Source organism: Ursus arctos, unplaced genomic scaffold, assembly GCF_023065955.2.
Source record: "Ursus arctos isolate Adak ecotype North America unplaced genomic scaffold, UrsArc2.0 scaffold_18, whole genome shotgun sequence".
Classification (NCBI taxonomy): domain Eukaryota; kingdom Metazoa; phylum Chordata; class Mammalia; order Carnivora; family Ursidae; genus Ursus; species Ursus arctos.
Window position 1 is genome coordinate 31,830,361 of NW_026622852.1, and position 24,808 is coordinate 31,855,168.

The window sequence follows — 24,808 nt, forward strand, 5'->3', positions numbered from 1 at the left end:
TAATGTCTGGTTAATTAATAAGTCCACACTTTTATAAGTTCAAGAAACATAAATGTTGTCAAAGCATATACTATTTTTAAAAATTTCATCGAGAGAAATATTTCCTAAAAATTTATGAGATTAACATTTTTTTAAAAAAAAGCAGTAATCAAGACTTTTACTAGTATTTCTATCACACTGTTGCTTATAACTTGTACGTATCCTCCCTTTATGTTTCATCAAGTTCTGTTTTCAGGCTGTGAACTTGGTGGCAGGGGCAGTACTGAATTAAATTTCCTGATTTGCACCTCACCCAGAATAAACCAGCGGTGGTTTTTTTTAGAATAAACCAACAATGAGGAGAATGCTTTCTATTCAAATCTGTGGTCTTTCTGTTCTCTTGTAGAGAGAGCTCTTTCATGCGCCATTTTGTGCTTATCCCCTTTGAAAACAATGTGGTGTGTGGAGATGAGGGGAACTGTAAGACACTGAGTCTCAGGAGCACAGATGGAAATGTAAACAGGAAACCAGTGGGGAGTTAATTGTGTGGCATCTGGCACTGGGGTCTAGCAGAGGCAAACAAGCCATCTCACCGCTGTCTTTTGACAAGATAGGGTTGCCCCCTGAAGACAAAGGTGGAGAATGGAGTCCCTCATTCTTATGCCCTCGACAAATGATTCATTGTTAGTAACTGCTAAAGGCAGAAGGGACCTCAATTACCCAGTACATCTAGGACAGAAAAAAAAATGTAACATTTTTTCCACATCCCCAGATGCCATAAAAAAATGGGAATTTTTCCATTGTTACATCAAAATGGGGTTATATAATAAATGTTCTTTTGGTTTTCTTGCCTTTTCTTTTTCTTCTTCCTTTTTTTTTTTTTTAAAGACTTTTCTATCTCAGATTGTAGTTTTAATAGAAGACAACTACCACTAAATCTCTCTCTTCCTGAGTTCTATCCCTGGTTCAGGTGGAGGTCACTTTGCCTGGAGAAAAGATTGATTTCTCTTAGGAGAAGGCTCAAAGAAACAACATCAGCTCTTACATTCTCATTCATCACAAAAACAAAGACTGAAGTAAAAAATTTGCTGATATGTTTAGGGGAGACAGAGACCAACTGTGACTGGGAAATTGGAATCAGGATAGTTTTGATACACTAGTTCACATACGGAAAAGCAGAGTTTTCTGGAAATAGGACTTGGGCACCCGCATGGGATTGTTTCAAGTCGAAGTGTTTCTGACAAGTGAGCACGGCTGTCTTGAGAGCCAGCATGTACTGTCAGAGAAGGGAAGCTGGGAACTGGGAGATGTGAAATTTGCTGGTTCAAACTATCAGCTCCATATTTCAGCTGTTGTCCAGAATTAAAGGAGCAACTGACAAAGCAATCCTTCTTTGGCCCTGAAGTTTGATTGATTGGTTGATCAAGTTGGGAACAAAAATTTGCTGCCAGTGGGGGAGAAAAGCAAACTTGAAGTCCCAAACAAGGGTTTGTTTAGGACTCTTAAAGGTTACTAAGGTAGAGAAGGAGATTTCTTTTTCTATCGTTTTCCCACCTAGTGGAAAAAACATTTATTTAGGAACCATGAGATTTGGATTCTAATTCCAGTATTATCATTTAATTGTGTGATTATGAAAAAGTGATGTAATGTCCGTGGGCTTTGTCGTGGATAAAGGAGTAGACTGGATTAGATCAACATTGAGGTCCTTCCGGTTGTAGAATGTGATCACTCTAGTTTTTGCATCAGATTCATTACAGGAATTAGAAAATACAGATTAAATTAAAATTGGACTCCCCATTTGTTACACTGTACCACCATTCTCAGATATTGGAAGCAGCATCATCTGGGTAACAACGTTTATTGTTGTTTTTCGAACAATTGGATAAATAAATTTTTATGGAGTCGGTGAAAAATAAATTCCTAGCTTCAGCAACTTAATAACTTAAGTGCTTATGAGTTGAAAATGAAAACGAGGGAAGATGAATAGCTTTTTACCTGTGACTCTGGCATTTATGACTTGCTAGGTTGGCAAACCGAGCGTATCCTGAGTCAAAGTGAATCAAGAGTGACTGGCTCATACCTTCTATAGCAAATGGCTTCCCCACGGTGAGAAGTTTGCAGTCAGCATCTATTGACACTTCATAATCCAGAAGGGCTTTGTCCATGATGAAGGCGTCTAGTTTCTCTGGATCATTCCTATATTTAAGACCAAGAGAAGAAAAGAGAAAAATGATTCATTAATAGACAGAAAGGTTGACAGCTGGCTTTTGTTTAGGGGACAGAAACCTGGAAAGAAAGGGCAGCACAAGCTAGGTAACTGCTGACTCAGCCTTGTTGACATCTCGCTGACCCGTGGAGAACAGACCAGGGGAAAGAGACACTCTTCTAAGACAGCATGACATCTTTCCAATGGGTTTATCTACCAGTTCCTTTTATTGCTTCTAAATCCAACAATAAAGCCGGAGTGACTGAATTGAATGGGAAGGTTCATTTCTTTTACATTAACTGAGTGACTCGTTTGTGCGAAGCACTATATTGATTGTTTTCCACACACTGTATCACTCGTAAGGCTGTGAGGTATTACCCCATTTTAGCAGATGAGGAAATTGAGGCTCAGAGAGTGAAAGTAACTGGTTCCAGGTTATATGGCTAGTAAGTGTTGGAGTCAGGTGGATTCATTAATCAATATGTGGAAATTTTTATTTCTTTCTGTCATGATCACTATCATATTCCTCAGAGATCAGGGGTCATTTCATATTTAGGAATACATATTAAAGAAATACAAATACGAGATCTAGCAGTCCTGGGGAAAAGGGAGTTGAGATGTCTCTTTAAAGTCCATGGGCTAGCCTTCATTAACTGGAAGCGGAAGCACAGGTAATAGATCTTAGTGATCTGCTTTATTAAATATCTCCAGAGATTCATGTTTCACTCCTGTTCTAGGAGGCGACTCAGGCAGGAATCACTTAGGATAGGTGTCTCCCTGGCCTGCATCAGTGAACCAGACGTGGACTGCATCTTCCATGCGTTCTCCCCACTTTTAAAACGTAGCCAAAGAAATGGTCCAGAGGAAGGTATGTCTCAGCACTGGCTGAGGTCCCAATTACAAAGGAGGCAAGGAAGGGGGAGTCTTAAAAGGAACCCTTTAAGGTGTATGCAATGACTCTTGTTTTCAGCCACCTCAAATCCTTTTTGGAAAGATGTAGGACATACAGCCATTTAAGAAAGGCTTTCCGACCCTCAGGGCTGTCCAAACATCTTGGCAAAGAGAACAACTCTTCTCTTTTCCATCTAGACTCAGTCATTCCTCTCTCAGGGCCAAAAATGAGTCTATTGGAATTCAATAGAGTGGAGTGGCCTTAAACGCAGAATAGAACATGGCTAGGGCCCATCAAAAATCTAAAAAAGAAAGACACCCTTAGACATTCATCCGTGGGAAGGAAGTACATATTTACATGGATGGCTTTGTGTGGGCCACGCATGGACACAGAGTAAATAGGTCCACTTCCCTTCTGGATGCCAGGGACCATTGCTTCCTCTTTCTACTCTTCCAGCCTATTCAAAATGCATTACCTTTTCCAAGGGTATTGGATTGAAGTCATAATGAGACTTGTGTTTAACTTTAACCAAAATAAAAAACATCTCTCAGCTCCACAGCTGTGGGAAGCTTCAGAAAGGGTTGAAGATGTGAACTGTCTCCTAGGAGCTGATGATGAGGAACCTTAATGGAATCTTGGCAATAAAATAAAAATAAGGCTGAAAGATGGTTCTCCAATAAAAGTTTTACTGCCACAGTAATAACATGTACCTTGGGAGCCACACAGCAACTAGTCACCATTTACCAGTACTCCGCAAATATTTGAGATAGCAATAACAAGAGAAAAAAATTGGGGTTCAGTTTTTCTAAGCAGTAATTACTGAGGTCCGGTCTCAGTGGTATCCTTATATAATTACTCCTGATTTTGGGCTGCAAAGTGAAGTTAGTTATGACAGGTCCCTATTGCACAGGAAGGCAAGAAGCAATTAGCTCACAGACTCCCATGGGGCCCTGAATCACTAGTGGGGAAGTGGCTGGGTGTGATCCAGGTAAAAGCAGCTTCTAGACTGGCTGAATCATCCTTACGGTTGGCAGGGCCCCCAATTGTTTCTCCCATTATAGAATCATGTTCTGCCTTTTTGAGAATCCACTTAATAATACATATACCACAAAATAATACATACACCACAATAACACATATAGTCCCAGGCGACTCTGGAAGTGTGTTCTGCAAGCCAGGGCTCTGGGAGGCCAGGGGGGTATTATAAGGACTGTGGTTTCTTGGAGTGGTGGCCTCGAGTGTAGGCAGTGACTGGGGCCAAACATGAAGAGAGATGCCCAAAGATAAGAAGTCAGAGGGCATGAATGGTTAAGTGCTGCCTATATTCCAATGTCACCTCCACCAGCGAATCACCTGGCGAGCTTGCTAATATGTAGTTTCTGGGATGGGGCCTGGCAGTCTGCATTTCTCACAAACTCCCAAGTGCTAATGGGAACATGGATGCTTCTGGAACATGGACTATTCTTTGAATGTCAAGGACCTACTTTCTGTTATGGTTCCTAGACTGGCCTGCAGCAGAGATTGATTCTAGAGACCTGATTCTAGTCCTGACGCTGCCACTTGCTGGTTATATTACCACAGACAAGTTGCTTCTTTAAGGTCTAAGCTTCTTCATTGGTGCCTGCTTTTCTAACGACTTCATCTCTCCGGGCTACAGTGGGGACAACTCTGAGTACTGGGGCCTTCTCAGGTGAAGCCTCCAGAATAAATGAATACCCTGAGTGGAGTGGAACTGGGGACTGCCCAGTACTGGTGCATCTCGCTCTTTTCACCCTGCCAGAAGAGCCTGGTTCACAGCGATTACTATCTAGCGGGGAGCCACTGCCATGAGTCTGCCTGAAGGAGAGAATACAGAAGAGAAGCTGAAAGGCAAAGGAGCACTGAATTCTGTGTTAGAGAGGGACTCTAACATTTTAATGTTCTTGCACACCCAAAAGTGCCATTTCATAGCGCAAAAGTAGCATTTCATCCTACATACCTTTGCAAATCTGAGAGCACAAGACTTCCTCTTTAGACTCTATAAAAGTCCATAAGGAGTTCTAGGGTCCTGTCACCAGAGCTCTTGAGAAACATTAGCTCTATGTCACATGCAATTATTTATTTGCTTCCCTTCTTTCCTCAAAGAGAATTTGAGGTGCCAAGTCTGTCTGTCCATTGGGAAGATTACTGTGGTTGACCACAGATAAGCCAGTTTCCTGGGGCTGCATGATTTTAGGGATTGGAGGCTTGAATGTATGTCATTGTCCTGAGACTATCAGGCACAAAGGAGAGGACTGCTCACCCTCACACTGTGTTGCTTATCAGGAGCCATTCATTCCCTTCTCCCAGGCAGACTAGATGCACAGATCCATAACGGCACCACCCTCCTTTGCATTCAGCTTCGCTGAATTACAGGCTCTGATAATCTGCCATGGCAATGTGATTGCTCTTGATTGCTTCTCATAAATCCTGATGAGAAGGATGCAGGCATGGGAATCGCTGCCTTTTATCTTATTTCCTTTCTACAGGAAATCTCTAAGATAAATTCCATTTCCTTGTGGCAAGAGGAGACAGTCCATGGGCTTAGAGATTCACTGTGAAGGAAAGGGTTGCTTTGGGACACTTTATCCTCTGGCCACATTCCCTGAGTGTTTGATCATTTCAGCACCATTGTTTTCTCAAGTGATGTCAAGCCAACATTTACTTCCCCCACCATCTGCTACACTAATGACCCCACTGGCACTTTGAGCAAAGCTACTGCCAACTGGGGACGATGCAGGTAACTAGTAATCTAGGTCACATAATTAAATGCACACTATTCCATACTGCCTTCTCGATCTCACACAGTGTGAGGTATTACTGAACACACAGTAGGTATATTTAGCTGTCATTTTAAAAAACCAACAAATACTATATATTAGTGGCTAAAACTTCTCTTTCGGTGAGAACTTTCTGGACCCAAGAGGTTGACACTCACTTCAGATACTCCACTCCGTCAGGGGTGGCTGGTACATTGTACCTTCTCATATACTCATGCATCTCTGGGAAGCTTTGCCTCACATAATCTTCAGCACTGCTTTCCCGGACAGTTCCAAAGCGAAAGCCTTGAGAGGGATGATGTAGCTATGAGGGAGAAAGAAATGTCTTTAATACAAATTATTCCTAGGATTGTTTTCAAAAATTTCCTCTTCCATCACTCTTTGGAATCGAATAGTGATTTAGAATTTTTCAAACACTCAGCATCATAAACACATACACTGAAATGTGCAGATATGGACATACTCTTTCATACCCCAGCTTTCACGCAAGTAAGTATTCCATCTTCAGAAGAAAATGGATGGAAACAACAAACAGAAAGCATAAAACAGTTTTCTGCTTTATGCTGAGAACTTATCAGAATTCTTTAGGCACTGTATAAATTGGCATGCAGAACCAGCCTCATTATTATAAATTGCATACCGGAGAAAGTATAAAGATAATAAATTAAAGGTTGTGCTTCTCCTTGGTTAGAACTACACAAAGACCAAGTTAAAACCCTGCATCCTGAGACTGAAATATACCTGACTCAAAGTAGTGACTACAACTCTTTTATGTTTATCCATTCTATGCTATATTTGAAGTTTGTTGAATTTATTTTCGGTATAATTATGAGATGATCTCTTTCCTTTAGGTAACCGTAACTGTATTTTCCAGTGCTGAGTCATGCTACATATTTGTCCAAATGGAATGGGAAGTAAGGCAGTTAGGAGCCACAGAGGAGAAGGGTAGCCGGGGCTGACCCACTAATACAGTTCACCAGGGTGTGGGACCTCAGTGAGGTCCTCCGTGAGAAGCAGCACAGGAGCTCTGCAGAGGCTTGCTGTCACTAAAGGATAATAAAGATACAGCACATGCAACATGATTATTCATGAAAGGTGTACAGGAGTGTTAATGTAGCATCTAGACTTAAGAAAGATTATTTCCAATATAAGAATGAACTGGGATTGGACTGTGTTATAAAAAGAGTTGAATATCCTGTAGTCAGGAATATTTCAGAGAGGAAACTTCTCCACAATGGTCACATTAGATTTTCCTGCACTTTTTTGTTTTGCTTCATGTCAACATATTTGATGTTATTGCTTCTGACCTGAAGTCCTGGGACAGGACTCTATGGATGGGCTCTGTGAAGTTTATAAAGCCTCCAAAATCGTAGGCAGCATTTTATGTAACTATGTTTGTAATTTTCTTCTATGAGGAAAATAGTACAGTTTCGTTTTTTAATAATTAGTTTTTCAAGTTGTTTAGAACCCTGAAAGGTGAAGAACTCGCCGAATATGGTGACACTTATATTTAAGATGAATTAATTTTGTTGCATGCTAAAAATCTCACAATATGGCAATAAATTAACAATAATTAATAAATAATATGGCACATTCTTATAGAATATTATGCAATGTCTAAATGGTGTTTTGAAGCATATTTAATAAAACAAGGCAAATGCTTATATGACAAATGAAGAAAAAGCTTTTGTATGTTATGATCAAATTAAATATCTATACAGTTTAATACTTTAATTAATTTAATTAATTAACTTAATTAATAACTTTAAATGTTACAATCCCCAACATATATATGTGTCTCTCATACACGCACACACACACCTTGGAAGAAAATGTATCAAGATATTAACAATGATTATCCCACTGGTGGTGAAATGATAGGAGTACTTATTTATTTATAGGTTTACAGAAACATGTCTCATGTTTATAAATAGAAAAGAGCTTATTTTATGATCAGCAAAGCAAATCCCTCACTAATTTATTCAACATTTATTGAGGACCTACTTTGTACAACTTTCCAAGTGACTGGGGCCACAAAGGTAAATTCCCTGCAATCACTGCCACATAGGAACTCACCCTTGGTTGTTGATCTATTTCGGAGATCCCCCTGTTGAGTAGGTGATTAGGCATCCCCTTGTGTTTAATGTCATTGTTCCACACACTGAACAAAAAGTCTAATGTTCTGTGCCAGCATAACCTCAATAAAGCATCAACAATAACAACAGCTAACGTTTACCGAATATTTGTTATGTGCCAGACATGGTATTTAGTGCTTTACATGCGTTATCTTGTTTATTCCTCATGACAGTTTCATGAAGAGGGCACCGTTACTACTTCCTTTTTAGAGATTAGTGGACTGAGGCTCAGAGAAGTAAAGTAACTGGCACAAGATCACACAGAAGGAGCAGGGACTGAATCAGAACCCAAGTGTGTATGATTCCAAAGCTCATGTGATGATCACACCACCCTGCCTTGCAGCTCCTGGCAGCAACTGGAGAGAAGATGCTTATCAGAACAAACTCACTAGTCTTTTAAAATAGTCTCCTTATGCCTTAGCCCCCCCTTGGCATTCTCACTGTAGCAAACAGCAGCCCTGAGGCTTGAGCAGGGCAAATCTAACAGCATTCTGTCTGCCCAACACCTACTCAATTTTTAAGGCCAAGATCAAGACTTGGTGTTTGAAGTCTCTGGTCTTATCTCGCTTCACCCTCCTATATAGGACAAAAACAAAAACAATTTACTCCTTATTTATCTGTGCTGGTCCAGCACCCTGCATATACATAATATGTGGTCTAGCTATCTCTTTAACCATATTTAACACTTTCATGCATTACCTCCTTCGATCCTCCCAAGAAACGTAGGAGGTATTTCTACTATCTTCCTTTTATAGATGAAGAAACTAAAGATCAGAAAGTTTGTCATTTGCCCAAAGTCATACAGGTAGTGAATGACGGACCTGAGATTTGAACCCAGGCAGTCTGATGGAGAATACTGTGTTTTTGAACACTGTGAACATTGCTTCTGATACTATGTCATACTGACTCTCGACGTGGTCATTGCAAAACTTGCTACTTATGTGTCTGGCAGTGAGCTGAGGGCCTTAAATATTTTTAATTTTCACAATAATCCTGCAAGATAGATATTTTCATGTTTCACAGATTAAGATGCTGAGGTCTGGGTAGTTAAAGTGACAATCAAATCCTCATAGTTACCAATTAGCAAGACTCAGCCCCAACATGCAGACTGAGTTTTATTTATTTGTGTATCACAGAGACCTATATGACACTTGGCACCTGATAGGTGTGCTATATGTGTTTGCCAAATTACCTCACTTTACCACTTGTCTTACTCTCTCTCCACCCACCTGACTTCTCTCAGTTCATTCAGCGTATCCCTAACTTGCTGTCTGTGCAGTACCCTCCTTCCATAAGCCTTCACAGCACAATTTTCTTTGCTAGAACCTATCACAGTTGCACTTCTTAAAATTTTTTTAAGAGACAGCACCTTCGTGAGTTGTGCAAGAGGGGAGAGAGAGAATCTCAAGCAGGCTCCATGCCCAGCACAGAGCCTCGGGGCTCGATCTCATGACCCTGAGATCATGACCTGAGCCAAAATCAAGAGTCAGATGCACTTAACTGACTGAGCCACCCAGGTGCCCCTGCACTTCTTAAATTTAATTGTGTGATAGCTTAATGTCTAGGCTTCCAGCTTCTTCACTGGACCGGACGCTGTGTGTGATGAACATGGGATGAACCACTATATTCCGATGCCTTTTATCATCCAGTTGTTCAATTAAAATGCCTGACAAATGATTGATAACTATTCTTTGAGCCCAGAGGGAAGTGAGGGCTTTGTCATCTCACTTAGCACAAAAGGGGCTAACCATTCAGCTTAGAGCTCCAGCTTTAGAAATGAGCCCTCCTTTTAGGGCAAAGGGATCTCAGGCCAGTAATTAAAATACTTTTGTCTTATATATGAAAAGAATCCCTTTTAAGAGTCCATTTTCTCAGGGCACCTGGGTGACTCAGTCGGTTGAGTGGCCGGCTCTTGATTTCAGCTCAGGGCATGATCTTAGGGTCATGGGATTGAGCCCGACATCAGGCTCAGTGGGGAGCCTGCCTGAGGATCCTCTCTCCCTGTCTCCCGCCCCTCCCCCTCGCTCGTGCTCTCTCTGTCTCAAATAAATAAATAAATCTAAAAAAAAAAAAAAGGAAGAAGTCCATTTTCTCACATTATTCTGTGACAATACTTTTATGGCCTACGAACTATTTCTAGGCAAACCCTGACCCTCTTTTCTCTGCTAAGTCATTAGTACTTCATTCCTTCCTAAGTCATGGGATGGAGTCGTGAACCAGCAGATCCAGGCTCATATTCCAGTGGAGAACTAGCCCTTTGTGTTTCTTCTTTTCCATGTCTTTCAGTGCCTTTTGCTCATGGGCTCCCACATCTCCCTCACATGGCTCTGATGCCTTTGAAGGGAACAGTTTTGAGGTTTTGAGAAGAGAAATTTCCTTCAACACTAACACAAATAACCAGACTCCAATGGGAGGAAGTATTTTATTAACCTGACAGGGACCCCACTCTACCTCGGAGATGTTTTACAAACATTGCCAACCTCTTTGGTCCAAGCCACCATCATTTCTGCCCTCTGCATACTTCCTCTTTTCCCCTCCAGTCCAGTCAGAGTAATCTTGGAGCCCAAAGCTGATCATTCACTCACTTGCTTAACACTTAACAGTGGCTCCCCATTGACCCTGTGATGAACGTGGCCTCTTCATGGGCTCTCCAAGATTCAGCATGACCTTGCTCTGCTTTCTTCTCTCCAGCCTCATCTCCCCACTCTCCTCCTGGTCCTCTAAGCTTTAGCCAGTTCTCTCAGTTCTTCCAACATATACTTTTTGCTTGATCAAAGCTCTTGCCCACAGTTTTCAGTCTGCCTGGAATGCTCTTTCTCCTCACCCCTATCTTTCCTTTGTGTAGCTAACTCTTATATATTGCTTCCTCAGACCCCTAGACTAGATTAGACCACCTAACACACTCTCCAATGACACCCTGCAATAGTATTGATAAAACTTGGAATTATTTGTGCAATGTCTGCTTTTCCTGTTAGCTTGTAAGTTCCCATAAGGGCAGGGCCCATGCTTATCTCATTTGAGTGCTCATAAGTCATCAACACACATTAGCTGCTATTACTGTTACCATCATCATCATCATCATCATGCAACAAACACAGTGCTTGGCACAGTCGATGCCTGATAAATATTGGTGTAATAAGTCATCATTAGGAACATAAAATTCCCTTAGGTTAGACACATTACAAACTCGATACTTTTGTCACACTTCACGTTGTCTTTCTTTCCCCTTAAAAATTAGTTTTTTCCCTTTACTTCTTATCTCAATTCTTTTGAAGCAATATATTCTTCTCTATTTCTGTGTGTGAGATTCTAATGGAAAAAATCAATGGGCTACTCAGGCAGTCACAGAATAATGGAATCAGAAAAGGGATCTACGAAGCAATTGATGCAACTCGATGGACCAGGATAGTCCATCCTGGGTGTCCACGTGGTGTGTAATTCAAACAGCCGGGGATGTCAGAAAGCCTGCATCAAGGAGGGACGATAAAAGTTCACAAAGAGCTAAAGCAGTTGCGCCGCGTTACAACCATCACCAGGAAGTCCCAGAGAGAGAAAATTTTCTTTAAAGTTTCAGCTAAACGTTTTGCCAGCTCTTCTAGTTCTGTTTGTATTTGTTTCAACCTCTTCAGGCCTTGGGGAAATATCTAAGGTTCAACTATCTATTTGTATGTGAACCGTTCAGTATTAACGGAATACTGAACTCTACCCAGAGCACCTGTATGGAAAATAATCAGATACACATTTTGCAGAAAGCAGAGAAGTGGCTCAAAACAAAATGGAAGCAAACTCAAGGAATGATCAAGGGGCTACGTCCAAGGAGATATGATGCTTTAGATTAAAAACCAGTCTAAGTGTTGGGTATTCCATTTAAGGTCCACATTTGTATTTATCTGAGATTGTGTTTTAATAAATGGAATGTAATGTTTAATGTTCTTTGGGATTGGGTGGAAAGGGCCATTCTTAACCTGCCCAGTGGAATGGGATACTAGCTAGTGAGACCATAGCTCCTCCCCATGCCATTATTCTATCCACTTAAAACCTGTGGACTTGATAATATGGAGTGGTCTCAGAGTTCCGAAGGGCTTTAAAAGTCATCTACTATAATAATCATCCACTGATTTCTGAATTCTTCAGGCAAAGCTAAACATACCACCTGGCGTTTAAGATGTAGGTTCTGATTCATTAGGTCTAGGTTGGAGCCTGAGAGTCTGAATTTCTGACAAGCTCCCAGGTGATGCTGACACTTGGTTCATGGACCAAACTTTGAGTAGCAAGGTTTATTTATAACATCACTATTAAGTGCCTGTTACATCTCTGCTTGAAAGTCTTCAGAGAGGGGCGCCTGGGTGGCTCAGTCATTAAGCATCTGTCTTCAGCCTAGGGCGTGATCCCGGGGTCCTGGGATCGAGCCCTGCATCAGGCTCCACAGGGAGCCTGCTTCTTCCTCTCCCACTCCCCCTGCGTGTGTTCCCTCTCTTGCTGGCTGTGTCTCTCTCTCTGTCAAATAAATAAATAAAACCTTTAAAAAAAAGAAAAATAAGAAAGAAAGAAAGAAAGAAAGAAAGAAAGAAAGAAAGAAAGAAAGAAAGAAAGAAAGTCTTCAGAGAAAAGGAAGTCACTCCTTTTAAAGCCTATCTTCTGTATAGGAAGGATGACTATGTCCCACCTAATCAATCTACCCCTTTAAATATATAATAATAATGAAATAACAGTGAATATTTTTGTATATTTACTATATATTAACACATTTAAATCTAATGAGATTGTTACTTTTATTAATTATTATTATATATGAAGGGTTAAGATTCAGGGAGATTCAACACATTGTATAAGACCAGCAGAAAGTGATAAATGAAGATTTGAATCCGACTCTGTATGACTTGAAGCCCTCACCTTGTCTAGCACCATATTCTGCCTTACAGACTTGTGTTATTATTCAAATTTTAACTTTAAACAATGAACACTTGTCTGTGCTACAATTTCAAAACCATTTTGGTTCTTATAGGCGTGGCCATATAATTTATATTGCAAACTAGGACACTTCTCTAAAAGGAGTCACTATTGATTATTACAGCGGGATGATAGCACACTCAGACTGTTCTCAGCAAACAGGGATGTGTGTTCACTGAGTTATTACTCACACTCTGAACATTGGAAAACAGAAAACTGAGGCTGGAAACAATGTTCCTGAGCCCTGCTCAGTCTTTCTCTAATGTGAATTACTGAACACATTTTATGTTTTTATACTTTGTGTGTGTGTGTGTGTATGTGTGTGCTCGCGCGCGCTATTCCTTCTACAAAAGCTAGGCTCTCCATTTACATTTATTTTATTTTATTTTTTAAATGATTTTTTATTATATTATGTTAGTCACCATACAGTACATCCCCGGTTTCCGATGTAAGGCTCGATGATTCATTAGTTGTGTATAACACCCAGTGCACCATGCAATACGTGCCCTCCTTACTACCCATCACCGGTCTATCCCATTCCCCCACCCCCCTCCCCTCTGAAGTCCTCAGTTTGTTTCTCATAGTCCATAGTCTCTCATGTTTCATTCCCCCTTCTGATTACCCCCCCTTTCTTTATCCCTTTCTTCCCCTACCGATCATCCTAGTTCTTATGTTCCATAGATGAGAGAAATCATATGATAGTTGTCTTTCTCTGCTTGACTTATTTCACTTAGCATTATCTCCTCCAGTGCCGTCCATGTTGTAGCAAATGTTGAGAACTCGTTCTTTCTGATAGCTGAGTAATATTCCATTGTATATATGGACCACAACTTCTTAATCCAGTCATCTGTTGAAGGGCATCTCGGCTCCTTCCACAATTTAGCTATTGTGGACATTGCTGCTATGAACATTGGGGTGCATATGGTCCTTCTCTTCACTACGTCTGTATCTTTGGGGTAAATACCCAGTAGTGCAATGGCTGGATCATAGGGTAGCTCAATTTTTAACTTTTTAAGGGACCTCCTCACACTGTTTTCCAGAGTGGCTGTACCAACTTGCATTCCCACCAACAATGTAGGAGGGATCCCCTTTCTCCACATCCTCTCCAACAATTGTTGTTTCTTGCCTTGTCTATTTTTGCCATTCTAACTGGCATAAGGTGGTATCTCAGTGTGGTTTTGATTTGAATTTCCTTGATGGCTAATGATTTTGAACATTTTTCATGTGTCTGTTAGCCATTTGTATGTCTTCATTGGAAAAGTGTCTGTTCATATCTTCTGCCCATTTTTTTATTTGTTTATTTGTTTCTCGTGTATTGAGTTTGAGAAGTTCTTTGTAGATCTTGGATACCAGTCCTTTATCTGTAGTGTCATTTGCAAATATATTCTCCCATTCCGTGGGCTGCCTCTTAGTTTTTCTGACTGTTTCCTTGGCTGTGCAGAAACTTTTAATCTTGATGAAGTCCCATAAATTCATTTTATCTTTTGTTTCTCTTGCCTTTGGGGATGTGTCATGAAAAAGGTTACTTTGGCCGATGTCGTAGAGGTTGTTGCCTATGTTCTCCTCTAGAATTTTGATGGATTCCTGTCTCACATCGAGGTCTTTCATCCATTTGGAGTTTATTTTTGTGTATGGTGTGAGATAGTGGTCAAGTTTCATTCTCTTGCATGTAGCAGTCCAATTTTCCCAGCACCATTTATTGAAGAGACTGTCTTTTTCCCACCGGATGTTTTTTCCTGCTTTATCAAATATTAGTTGCCCAAAGAGCCGAGGGTCCATTTCTGGGCTCTCTATTCTGTTCCATTGGTCTATGTGTCTGTTTTTGTGCCAGTACCATGCTGTCTTTGTGATCACAGCTTTGTAGTACAGCTCGAAATCCGGCATTGTGATGCCCCCAGCTTTGTTTTTCCTTTTCAACAGTTCCTTGGAGATTCGGGGCCTTCTCCATTTACATTTAAGCATTGTATTTCCTCTCTTTTCATTTTTAGTCTGAAGCCCTCTATGTGAGGTCAGCTAATCTCTAGTCAACAACATTCTTTGACATCATGTTTGATTTATATGAGCTTTAGTCCAGGTGCTTTTGACAACTTGAGTCATGGCATCAAAACCCTTGTATAGACTGGAGGTTAGCAAACGAGGCCACGTGGGCCAATTCCGACCTGCCACTTGCTTTTGTAAATCAAGGTTTATTGGAAAACAGCCATGCCCATTGATTTACATATTGTCTACGGCCGCTCTTGTCTTACAACAGTAGAGCTGAGTAGGTGTGAAAGAAATTATATGGTTTCACAAAGCCTAGAATATTCCTATCTGGCCCACACAGAAAATGTCTGCCAGCCTGCGGTATAGATATAATCGACCTAATCAATGAATATCATTGATTCCCATATTTGAAATTTTACTCTCTATTCTAAAAACCCATCCACCACTTACGGGATGCTACCTTGGCAGGTGAATGGATAGAGGCAGGTCTGATAAATCCCAGCAGGCTTCCTGGCCCTGCTCAGATTTTGGCTTTAGAATGACGGCACGTCTCACGTCTAGCTGTGTGGAGTATCTGTATTCCAATAGGAGGTCCTGACTATTACAGTCCTTTGTTTCTTTTTAGGGTCAGTGACAGAAAAACTCCGGTGGCAAAATTTCAAATTGAAGAACAGACCTAAAGTTAGGAGAACTGGCCAGGGACACATCCACTCACTCGAGCAGAGTTTTCCCTTCGTTTCATTCTCTTCTTTGTCACCTTCCTCCATTCCTCATCCTTCAGACGCAGCCTTTGTGTATCTGTCACTCATCAAAGCTGGACTCATTTATGATTCCTGTAGTATTTCTTTCATTATTTTAATAATGGTAATAGCTAACCCTTACTGGATGTTTCCTTCATTCCAGGCACGGTGCCAAGATCTTACGTTCATCACCTCATTTAATCCTTACAGCATCCTTTTTGGGTACGTATAATCATTATCCCCACTTTAAAGATGGGGGAACTGAAGCTTAAAGAGGTTTATCAACTTGCCCAAGGCCATACAACCAGAAAATGGCAGACCCAGGAACTGAATCCGGAGAACTCGTTCTATTAATCTCTAGTTTATACTGCCTTCAGGAAAGATTCTTCTTCTCTGAAAAAACTATAGATATGATAGGCATTCCTCAAGACTAATGGTCAATTTAATGCAAACAAGTGCCAGCCTAAAGAAATAAGACAGACAGCGTATACCCTTCGGGTTTTTGAACACGGTATTTATCACAGTTATAGCAAGAGCAGCAAAAACAGCAACATTTGAACTGTGCTGTTTACAAAACCCATTCATGCGTATTATTCCATTCACAAAGCACAAGCAGTCTGATGGTTTCTACGTTCTATTCATAACAGGTAAAAAAACAAGCTAGATGGATTGGCCAAGCTCCCGATAACAAGCACATTCATCCTGTATCCCACGAGGGGCAAATGGTTGTGCTCAGTATCTAGCAGTCTTGGGGGGCTGTGGGAGGACCGAACCCTGTTCCTTTCCCCCACTTACCAGCATCCCCACGTCTTCACGCAAGTCTCTGCTGCCACACTGGCCATCTTAATGCTTTCCTCCCCTACTCTATGTGAGTTACGGTGGGGCCTAGGGACTGAACTTGAAAAGAGATGCCAAAGTCGGGGAGGTTATGAAAATACGGAGTCTAGGCTGGAGGACATGCTACAGATCATTTAGTCCATTTATTTATTTTTATAGCTAGTAATATGGGTAGCTTCCATTTATTAAGATACTCTCTACATGTCAGGCATTGTGTTACAACCTTAACTCGGATTATATATTTTTAAGCCTCAAAACAACCTAATGAGGTATTTACTATCCTCTCCAACTTTCACACAAGAAACTAAGACTTTCATTTAAGTAAATGTCCAACATCACTCAGCCAATAAGCATGGAGGAGGGTTCTGAACTTAGACTCCAGAGTCTTTGTATCTAAACATCCCCCTGTAATATCTCCTAATCAATACTATAAAGAGATTTAGGCCCAAATTGAGAAGAGTGAAGAAGGGACTTGTTCCAGGTCCCATAAAAGGCAAAGGTGAGCTTGAAAAACGCTAAAGCAGGCTCAAATATAATCCTATTGAATGAATAATCCCCTCCCCAAATGAATATGGCTGATAAAAATAATTGTTATTTCTTCTTTTTAGCACATTATGTTCAACAACACTTCCCCATCTACTACTTATGAAACTGCAAATTCATAAATTCCAGTCGTTTTTTTTTTAAAGATTTTATTTTTAAGTAATCTCTACACCCAACATAAGGCTCGAACTCCTAGCTCTGAGATCAAGTCTCACGCTCCACCAAATGAGCCAGCCAGGCGCCCCTGGAAGTTTCTGGTCTTTACCTCCTTCTTCAAACAATTCAATTTATTCAGCAACATGCATGAAATGGCATTGCAGTACTCATTTACCAGGCCTCTGGAAGTCCGCGGTGTAGTTCTGTGTCATGTATAGTAATACAAGGGGAGAGCCTATTATGGGTTTGTGGTGGTTGTTGTTTTGTTTTTTCCTATTATCATGGGTTTTATAGTATCTAGCCTTTAGACACTAGAGAGACCCAACCAACGAATCACAGGACTTCTACAGGGGAATTTGCAGCTATTCTACTACAAATGTTCTACCTGTGTCTTTATTTCCTGTTCCCTTTCTCTCACGGAAGTCTCTTTGGCTTCTTCTCTGGCCCTGGTCTCAATGTCTTAGTCTATTCATCTGAAACTGCCTCTTCTATTCAGTTCACTGAGACTCTTACGATTGTCTTATTCAAGATTCCATTTATTTATTTGAGAGAGAGAGAGTGGAAGGGAGAAGCGGACTCCCTGCTGAACAGAGAGCCCGTCGCGGGGCTCGATCCCAGGACCCTGAGATGGTGACCTGATCTGAAGGCAGATGCTGAACTGACTGGGCCACCCAGTGCCCCCTTCAAAATCCCCTTCTAATCCCATTTTATGTTCAATGATCTTGTGGAGCAAAGTCCACTTCTCCCTTGTATGCCAGATGAATCATTTCACTGCTGATGCTACGAATTATTTCACTACCAGTGTTCCCAAATGAAGAAGCGTGGAATAATCATAACCATGATGGGGGTGGTAACGATGTCACTCACCGCCTGCCGCGCACTGTTTATGCTTTAGACATAGCAACTTGCCAATCCTTACACCAAGCCTACAAGGCTGATTCTCTCATTTTACCTATTTTATAGACGAGAATCCTGAGGCACGGAGCAACTAACTTGTCTAAGCTTATGGGACCCGTAAATGACAGAACTGGGCAGTCTGTGTGGCTCTATTGCTTACACTCTCAACCACAGCAGTTTTGTTGTGACCCATTATCTGCAAAATGATTAACTGAAAGAGTTCAGCCATTGTACATGCACCCAAGAGCTGATTACAGGAGCTTAATTAGCTCTTAACAATCTCTTAATACCCATAGCTGTCATTTATTGTGCTGATTATATATACGGACTCCCCACATCCATCATCTCATGTCAGCTTCCCTATACCCCTATAAGGTAGGTTGTGTTAATAACCCCAGTTCATTGGTGGGGAAATGAAGCTCAGAGCCATGAAATAACTTTCTCCAGGCTCTTCAGCCTATGCTGGTGGGGTCTGTTGTCATACATACTTATCAGCTGACTCTAGAACCCAACTACATGTAAGATATTGTCTAAATGGGATTTTCAAAGGTAACTATGATCATAATGCAATTGTCTAGAACCATAATTCCCCCAAAGATGTGATTCCATTGTAAGTGGCAGAACTCGGGGGCATGAACCGGGTCAGCTGAGGTCAGAACCAACACCTTTTATGGAAAAGGGGACGATTCCTTTAAGCCCATGTCATCAGAATAACCCTGGCTTTTTCTTTCTATAATTGACTGGCTAGCCAGCCAAACTTCAAGGTGAAAAATGACCTGTGGACTGGGGACTCAAACTTCTCATTTGAGTCATTGCCCATCACCAGCAGTACTGTACAGTACCCTGCAGACTGAGCAGGCAGCAAGGTCCTTGCTGAACCTAGAGTCAGCAATTCTGGGCTGATTAAATGCAAATGAATGAAAACAGCTATAAATTTACCTCCAGTCTAGTGATGTAAGCTTTTTGGCTCAACTCCACCCAAATCCTTGCGGCACAGAGACTCAAAATGTTTTAATGCCAGTTTTTACTTTGTTAGATAGCTCCGAAGAATTAAATATGAAAGCATGTCTGATTTGGTCTCCATGCAGGGTGGGGCTGGGTGCAGAAGTACCTAGGAGGTTTAGCCTAAAGGTCAGTACTCCCACAGCAGGGGCCCCAGGAAACCAGCCTCTTTGAGAAGCTGCCTAAGCAAAACATCAAGCAAACAACAAGACAAGCTACTGAATAACAGTATGAAGAGAAATCCTTTCCTTCTGCTTTATTTTTCTCCTAGGCTAGCCCTTGGGGGTGACTTGGGCTGTATCCAATAATTTTATTTGCCATGGCTGAATAGGCAATCTGTCTTTGCTCTGGAGCTCAGGGAATCAGTGACTGAGCCCTTACAGTGGAGGGTGAAGGGGCTCTCAAAGATTCAAGCACCTATTCTGAATCAATGTATCCAAGAGAAAATGCTTCTCCTCCCACCAGGGCATCTTGCCTGTACCATCGCTCCCAGTTTTTTCACTTGAGACCATCTCCCAGTTTATGACTGAGCTGGTGTTTGCTTATCTTTCTTTTCTGTTCAGCACATTTGCTCCTGTTAAATGAATCACAAGAGCAGCACAACCCGAGTAGCATTTTGCTTTGTGAGCTCAGCATCAGAGAGGGCAGCAGTCAGCTAAGTTAAAAATGCATTTTCGTTCTCCTTCTTCTGCAAATTTGAGAAAATTTTCATGCAGCAGTAAAAAAAAAAAAAAAGAAAAAAAGCATGCAATGATTCATAAAGTTTGCAGTTGAGAAAGATGAGGACCGGCAAGATTAAGCAATTTGGCCACGATTATAAACAGCGAAATAGAGCTATGTCGTACACACTTTCAACATATGGAACTCAGGTGCTGCCTCTGACGCTTAACCTGAATGTGAGTTCTTTTTTTTTTTTTAATTTTATTTATTTATTTGACAGAGATAGAGACAGCCAGCGAGAGAGGGAACACAAGCAGGGGGAGTGGGAGAGGAAGAAGCAGGCTCATAGTGGAGGAGCCTGATGTGGGGCTCGATCCCATAACGCCGGGATCACGCCCTGAGCCGAAGGCAGACGCTCAACCGCTGTGCCACTCAGGCGCCCCCTGAATGCGAGTTCTGATTCCACTCTCTTGAGTAATCCTCACAGCAAACAAATTAGGAGAATAGAATGAATTTATAATTGATATGCAGAAACTGGCTTGGTGCAAACTAGACGAACAGATCCATGAACTGTCTCTAGTGATTCGATGGTAGAAGTAAATGCTCAGTAAGTGTTTGATGAATGAATATGCCCGTAGCGTAGAGAAGCAAAAAACAAAAGCTAACTCAAAACTTGCAAAATTCATGATGCTCATCTATACTGAGTTTGAAAAGCATATGTTCTAAAACAAGTTAAATGTATTTCACCAGTTTAAAAAGTAATTGTAAGTGGGAGCTATTTGTTTTAAAAGAGTCTGTTACACCAGTATACATTAAAAATGACAAACTATTTTTAACTAAAAATATTGATTTAAAAAATCTGTTTACTTATCAAACCCTGAATTAATACTTGTCTCTTAAAAATTTTTTTTGGTACATTATCTGGGACTGGTAATATTCAGATAGGCAGGCTCATTTGCAAAGGAATCATTTCCTCCCAGAATTATAGCATGCTAGACCTAAGGTGATGTTAGAACCATTTAATTAATAATCCTTAATTTGCAGACGAAGAAACTAGAGTTGACCAAGGTTAAATGAATAACTCAAGACCACAGACTTGACTATGGCAAAGCTGAGAGAATAACCTAGTTTCCCGGACTCTTGAGAATATGTAAGTCATGCAAATTAAAATAATGTTCAGTGAATACATAGATACTTAAGAATGAAAAGTGAATAAAAGCAGCCCTGAGTATCTGGATTAATGTTTAAACTATTGAAATTGTAATTACAGAAAACTTAACCAGTTTCACTTTATAAAAAAATTTCCAAGACATATTCATTTATTTAATGCTATAATACATGAATCTATTCTCACCGTAAAATGCAAACAGAAGTTTCATGACATAAACCATTATAGTATCTCTTTTTCCTCCCTGCTTCTATTGCTTCCTCTAGAAGTAGCCGTTGCTGATATTTGAGTGGTTATCATGAATATTCTGGTGTTTACCTTGAGCTCTAAGGGGCTGAATTTGGTATTTAGATGTCCTTTTTTGATTACAGCCTAGAAAATGTATTAGCCTTGTTTGAGATGATTATTTTGTTTAAGGAACATGAAATAGAAGTTTAAGTTTAAATGTGTAGTTAGCTGGTGTGTAAACCACAGGGAGATACTGATTTTTTTTTATTTCCATTGTAACTTTCTTTGTTATTTCTCTATTTATTCTCAGCTAAAGAACTTCAAAAACACCTTCTATATATATCCTCCCCAAAACCCTGGAGGAACTGTTGTGTTCTCCATTTATTGAATAGGAAATCAAACTCTAGAGACATTTAAGTGTGCATAGTCTATTAATTGTATTCATGGCTCCAATTCTTCCCTTTGCCATGGCACAGTGAGTGCCCTCCCTCTTTGACTCTGGTTCCTGCCAGGTGACTTACTTCGGTCACTGAAATGTTAGCAGAAATGATGTAAGCACAGTCTTGGGAAAATGCTGGTACCTTTCTGCTTTGTGCTATAGCCCTCTGCTATCACCATGGGAAGGACGTACCTGGATTAGCCTGCTGGAGGATGAGATATGTGAAACAGAGCCGAGTAACCTTATCAAGTACTGAAGCAAACTCAGATCAGCCAACAGACAGGTGACCCCTAAATATGTAAGTGAGCCCAGACTCGGTCTGCCGAACCTGGAAAATTTGAGAGCTACATAAATGCTTTCTGCTGTGTGCCACTGATGTTGTGTGGTTTGTTATATGGTATTATTGTAGTAAGAGGTAATTGACAGAATGGAAACAATTATAAATGAGGATCCAGAATTTAATTAAGATCTCTGTCTCGGAGCCTAATGCTCATGTCATTTGGCCCAATTTTGCCTTTGCACACATTACCTCTGTCTGGAGTTCCTGTTTCTCTTCCCCCTAGTCTTCCTAGAAAAACCAGATTAGATACATCTCCTTTTAGAAGCCTCTCTGATCTTCCCAAGAAAGAGTGTAACTATCCTCGTGGGAGCCACTTCTCCCTTTTACATATTTTTATTATTTCATTAATCACTGTGTGGCACAATTAGTTGTTTATTTGGATTTACTTTTAAAGGAATTTGAGTTTCCTTGAACTGTTTTAGAACCCGCCACAATGCCTCATCCCTACTTTTGGAATTATATGAATTGGTAGAAAGAACATGGAAGAAGAAATGAATGATTTCTTGCTAAAAGTTTTCAAGCATATTTTGATTTAGTCTTGCCTGCCATCTCACTTAGGGCCCCTGAGTCAGGTGATAGGAAGGACAAAGAATTCATTGAGCACATATGTATCATATCTATTGTTCCTAGTTGATGGTCACTAGGACTAATATAGGTCTCTACACCTATACAGAAAAATAATTAAGAAAAAGCAAACCAGAGGGGCGCCGGGGTGGCTCAGTTCAGCGTCTGACTGTGGCTCAGGTCATGATCTCAGGGTCTTGGGATGGAGCCCCACATCAGGCTCCCTGCTCAGCGAGGAGTCTGCTTCTTCCTCTCCCTCTGCCCCTCCCTGGTTCATGCTCGCAATTTCTCTCAAACAAATAAATAAAATATTAAAAAAAAAAAAAAAAGCAAACCAGATAATTTCAGATTAGTGATAAACTGAAGAGAAGAGAAAAGATGGTATGTTGAGCTAGAAAGTCAGGTGGGGAGGCCACTTCTGATAGGGTGGTCAGGGATACTGATATCCTCCCTGGGTACTCGATGGTGAACACACTTCCTTTCCTATTTTACTGTAGTGTTTTAATCTCAACTTGATTACTACATTTTCTGAGGACAAAAATTATGTGCATTCTTCTTTGTATCTTCCACAGACTCTAGGCATGGAGAATAACTTGATGGCTGATTTATTAATCTGATAACAAGGGGGCACAATGAGTTCAATGTGTGCGTGTGTGCATGTAGTGTTCCTTTCAGATTTTAAAATTTATGCTATTTGCTTGGAGGGTTATTATACGTCTGTAAATTCTACAAATAAATTTCATATTCCTTGGTAATACTTCTGGGCTTCTTCCGAGATTTCCCATTTAAAAATGGTCACAGGCTTTGTTTTAAAGATGTATGTCAAAGCATAAATCCTGAGTGCCATGAATGTTGGCTGTAATTCTTCCTGGAGAAGTCAGGGATGCATGTGGTCTTGGCCTACTGTTAGAGGCCTAAGAAAAGTAACTAGAGTGCATCCTCAGCCGTCGTATTAGATATAATTTGTCCTTCTTCATTCCTCTGGTCACCTACAACTCTGGAAAATTTAGATTTAACAAATAATCACGGAACATTGTCAGAGGCCAGCACTCTGCTCAAGGATTTTATATGCACTATCTCATAACTGCCTGAGGACAGTGCTAGGAGTAGGTATTATTTTCATTTCTATTTCTTAGGTGAGGAATTTGATGTTTACAGTTTAAGCACCTTGTCCAGGATCACAAAGTCTAGTTATATAGCAGAGATAAGACTCAAATGCAAGTTTCCTGACTTGAAACAGAATTCAGAGAACTTTCACTGGTTTTTGGCAAATGTGTACCAAGGGCCAGGCTCTGCGCGAGGTTCTGGAAATACATAATCAAAATGGCATGGGGCAATTCTCATGAGATGCTTTCATGTCAACCCATAAACCTCAGAAGAAGAGAAAGAGAAGAGAAATTGAAAGGAGTTGGAATGGGCTTGAGGCATTCTCTGTAGCAGTTTGATTATTTAGAAGAGGAATTTTCCACATTGAATTCCCCAGAGAGCCAGTAGTTGCCAATATCCTCCTCCCACTGAAGGCACAGTCCCCTAGTGATGCAACCAACCACCAGCTGATTAGAGATGCCAGGCAGTTAATGCTGTGCAATGCCCTATGGCTGCAGTTTTCACGCTTTTCCCAACCTCCTTGGACGAGGGACACCTGGGGCTTGGGCAGGCTGCTGAGCTCTCATATTTTTCTTCACTGCAAGCTAGTCAAGTAAACGTGTCTTTTATGAAGCTTGGTTTTCTATCAGTATTTAGTTTTTATATATTCAAACTTTCCTCTAATATGCATAATTGCTGAAAGAAAAAGGCTGTAGAACAGCTATGAATTATGGCTTTTAGGGGAATGAACACTGCAGTTAATGTTGCAAGACGGCTTCCATTATAATCCCGTTTTCATATCCTTGTGATTTTTTAGGGGGGGATGGGGGGAGGAAGAATTTTCCTTTGAGCTAAAATTTTCCATGGTTTGACTCAGCCCAAGGTGATTTTAAAAAATGAAACACTTGCACAAATGTTTCCATTTATTCTTGAGTTATTGTATTTGGAAAATGCTATTCATTTTTACTCCAAGTATTATTAATGCATAAAAAATTCCAAGTCTGAATGGCTACTAACACTTTAGTCATTATATGACACTTGTCTCAGAGATCAGTTAGATTCTTTCTTTATATAACTATATTATAGCATTTACTACAAAATGATTAAAATATTTGTTTTCAGAGTTTCATTGTAATGTTTGGCACACAGCTTTTCAGACAGGAAATAAATATTTAGGTTACTTTTACTATTTTTAGATTTATGAT

The 24,808-nt window shown here is 40.5% G+C and overlaps 1 protein-coding gene across 3 annotated transcripts in view; it reads right to left on the reverse strand.

Annotated features, from left to right (window-relative positions):
• GRIN3A (glutamate ionotropic receptor NMDA type subunit 3A) overlaps positions 1-24,808 on the reverse strand; it is a 147,347-nt gene that overhangs the window by 42,914 nt on the left and 79,625 nt on the right. For all 3 annotated transcript variants that reach the window (XM_026506109.4, XM_026506108.4, XM_057313630.1), the window contains exons 4-5: positions 6,034-6,179; positions 2,060-2,175 (exon numbers count right to left, since the gene is read on the reverse strand). In XM_026506109.4, coding sequence (XP_026361894.1) covers positions 2,060-2,175; positions 6,034-6,179 — 262 coding nt within the window. The remainder of the gene's footprint in view (positions 1-2,059; positions 2,176-6,033; positions 6,180-24,808) is intronic.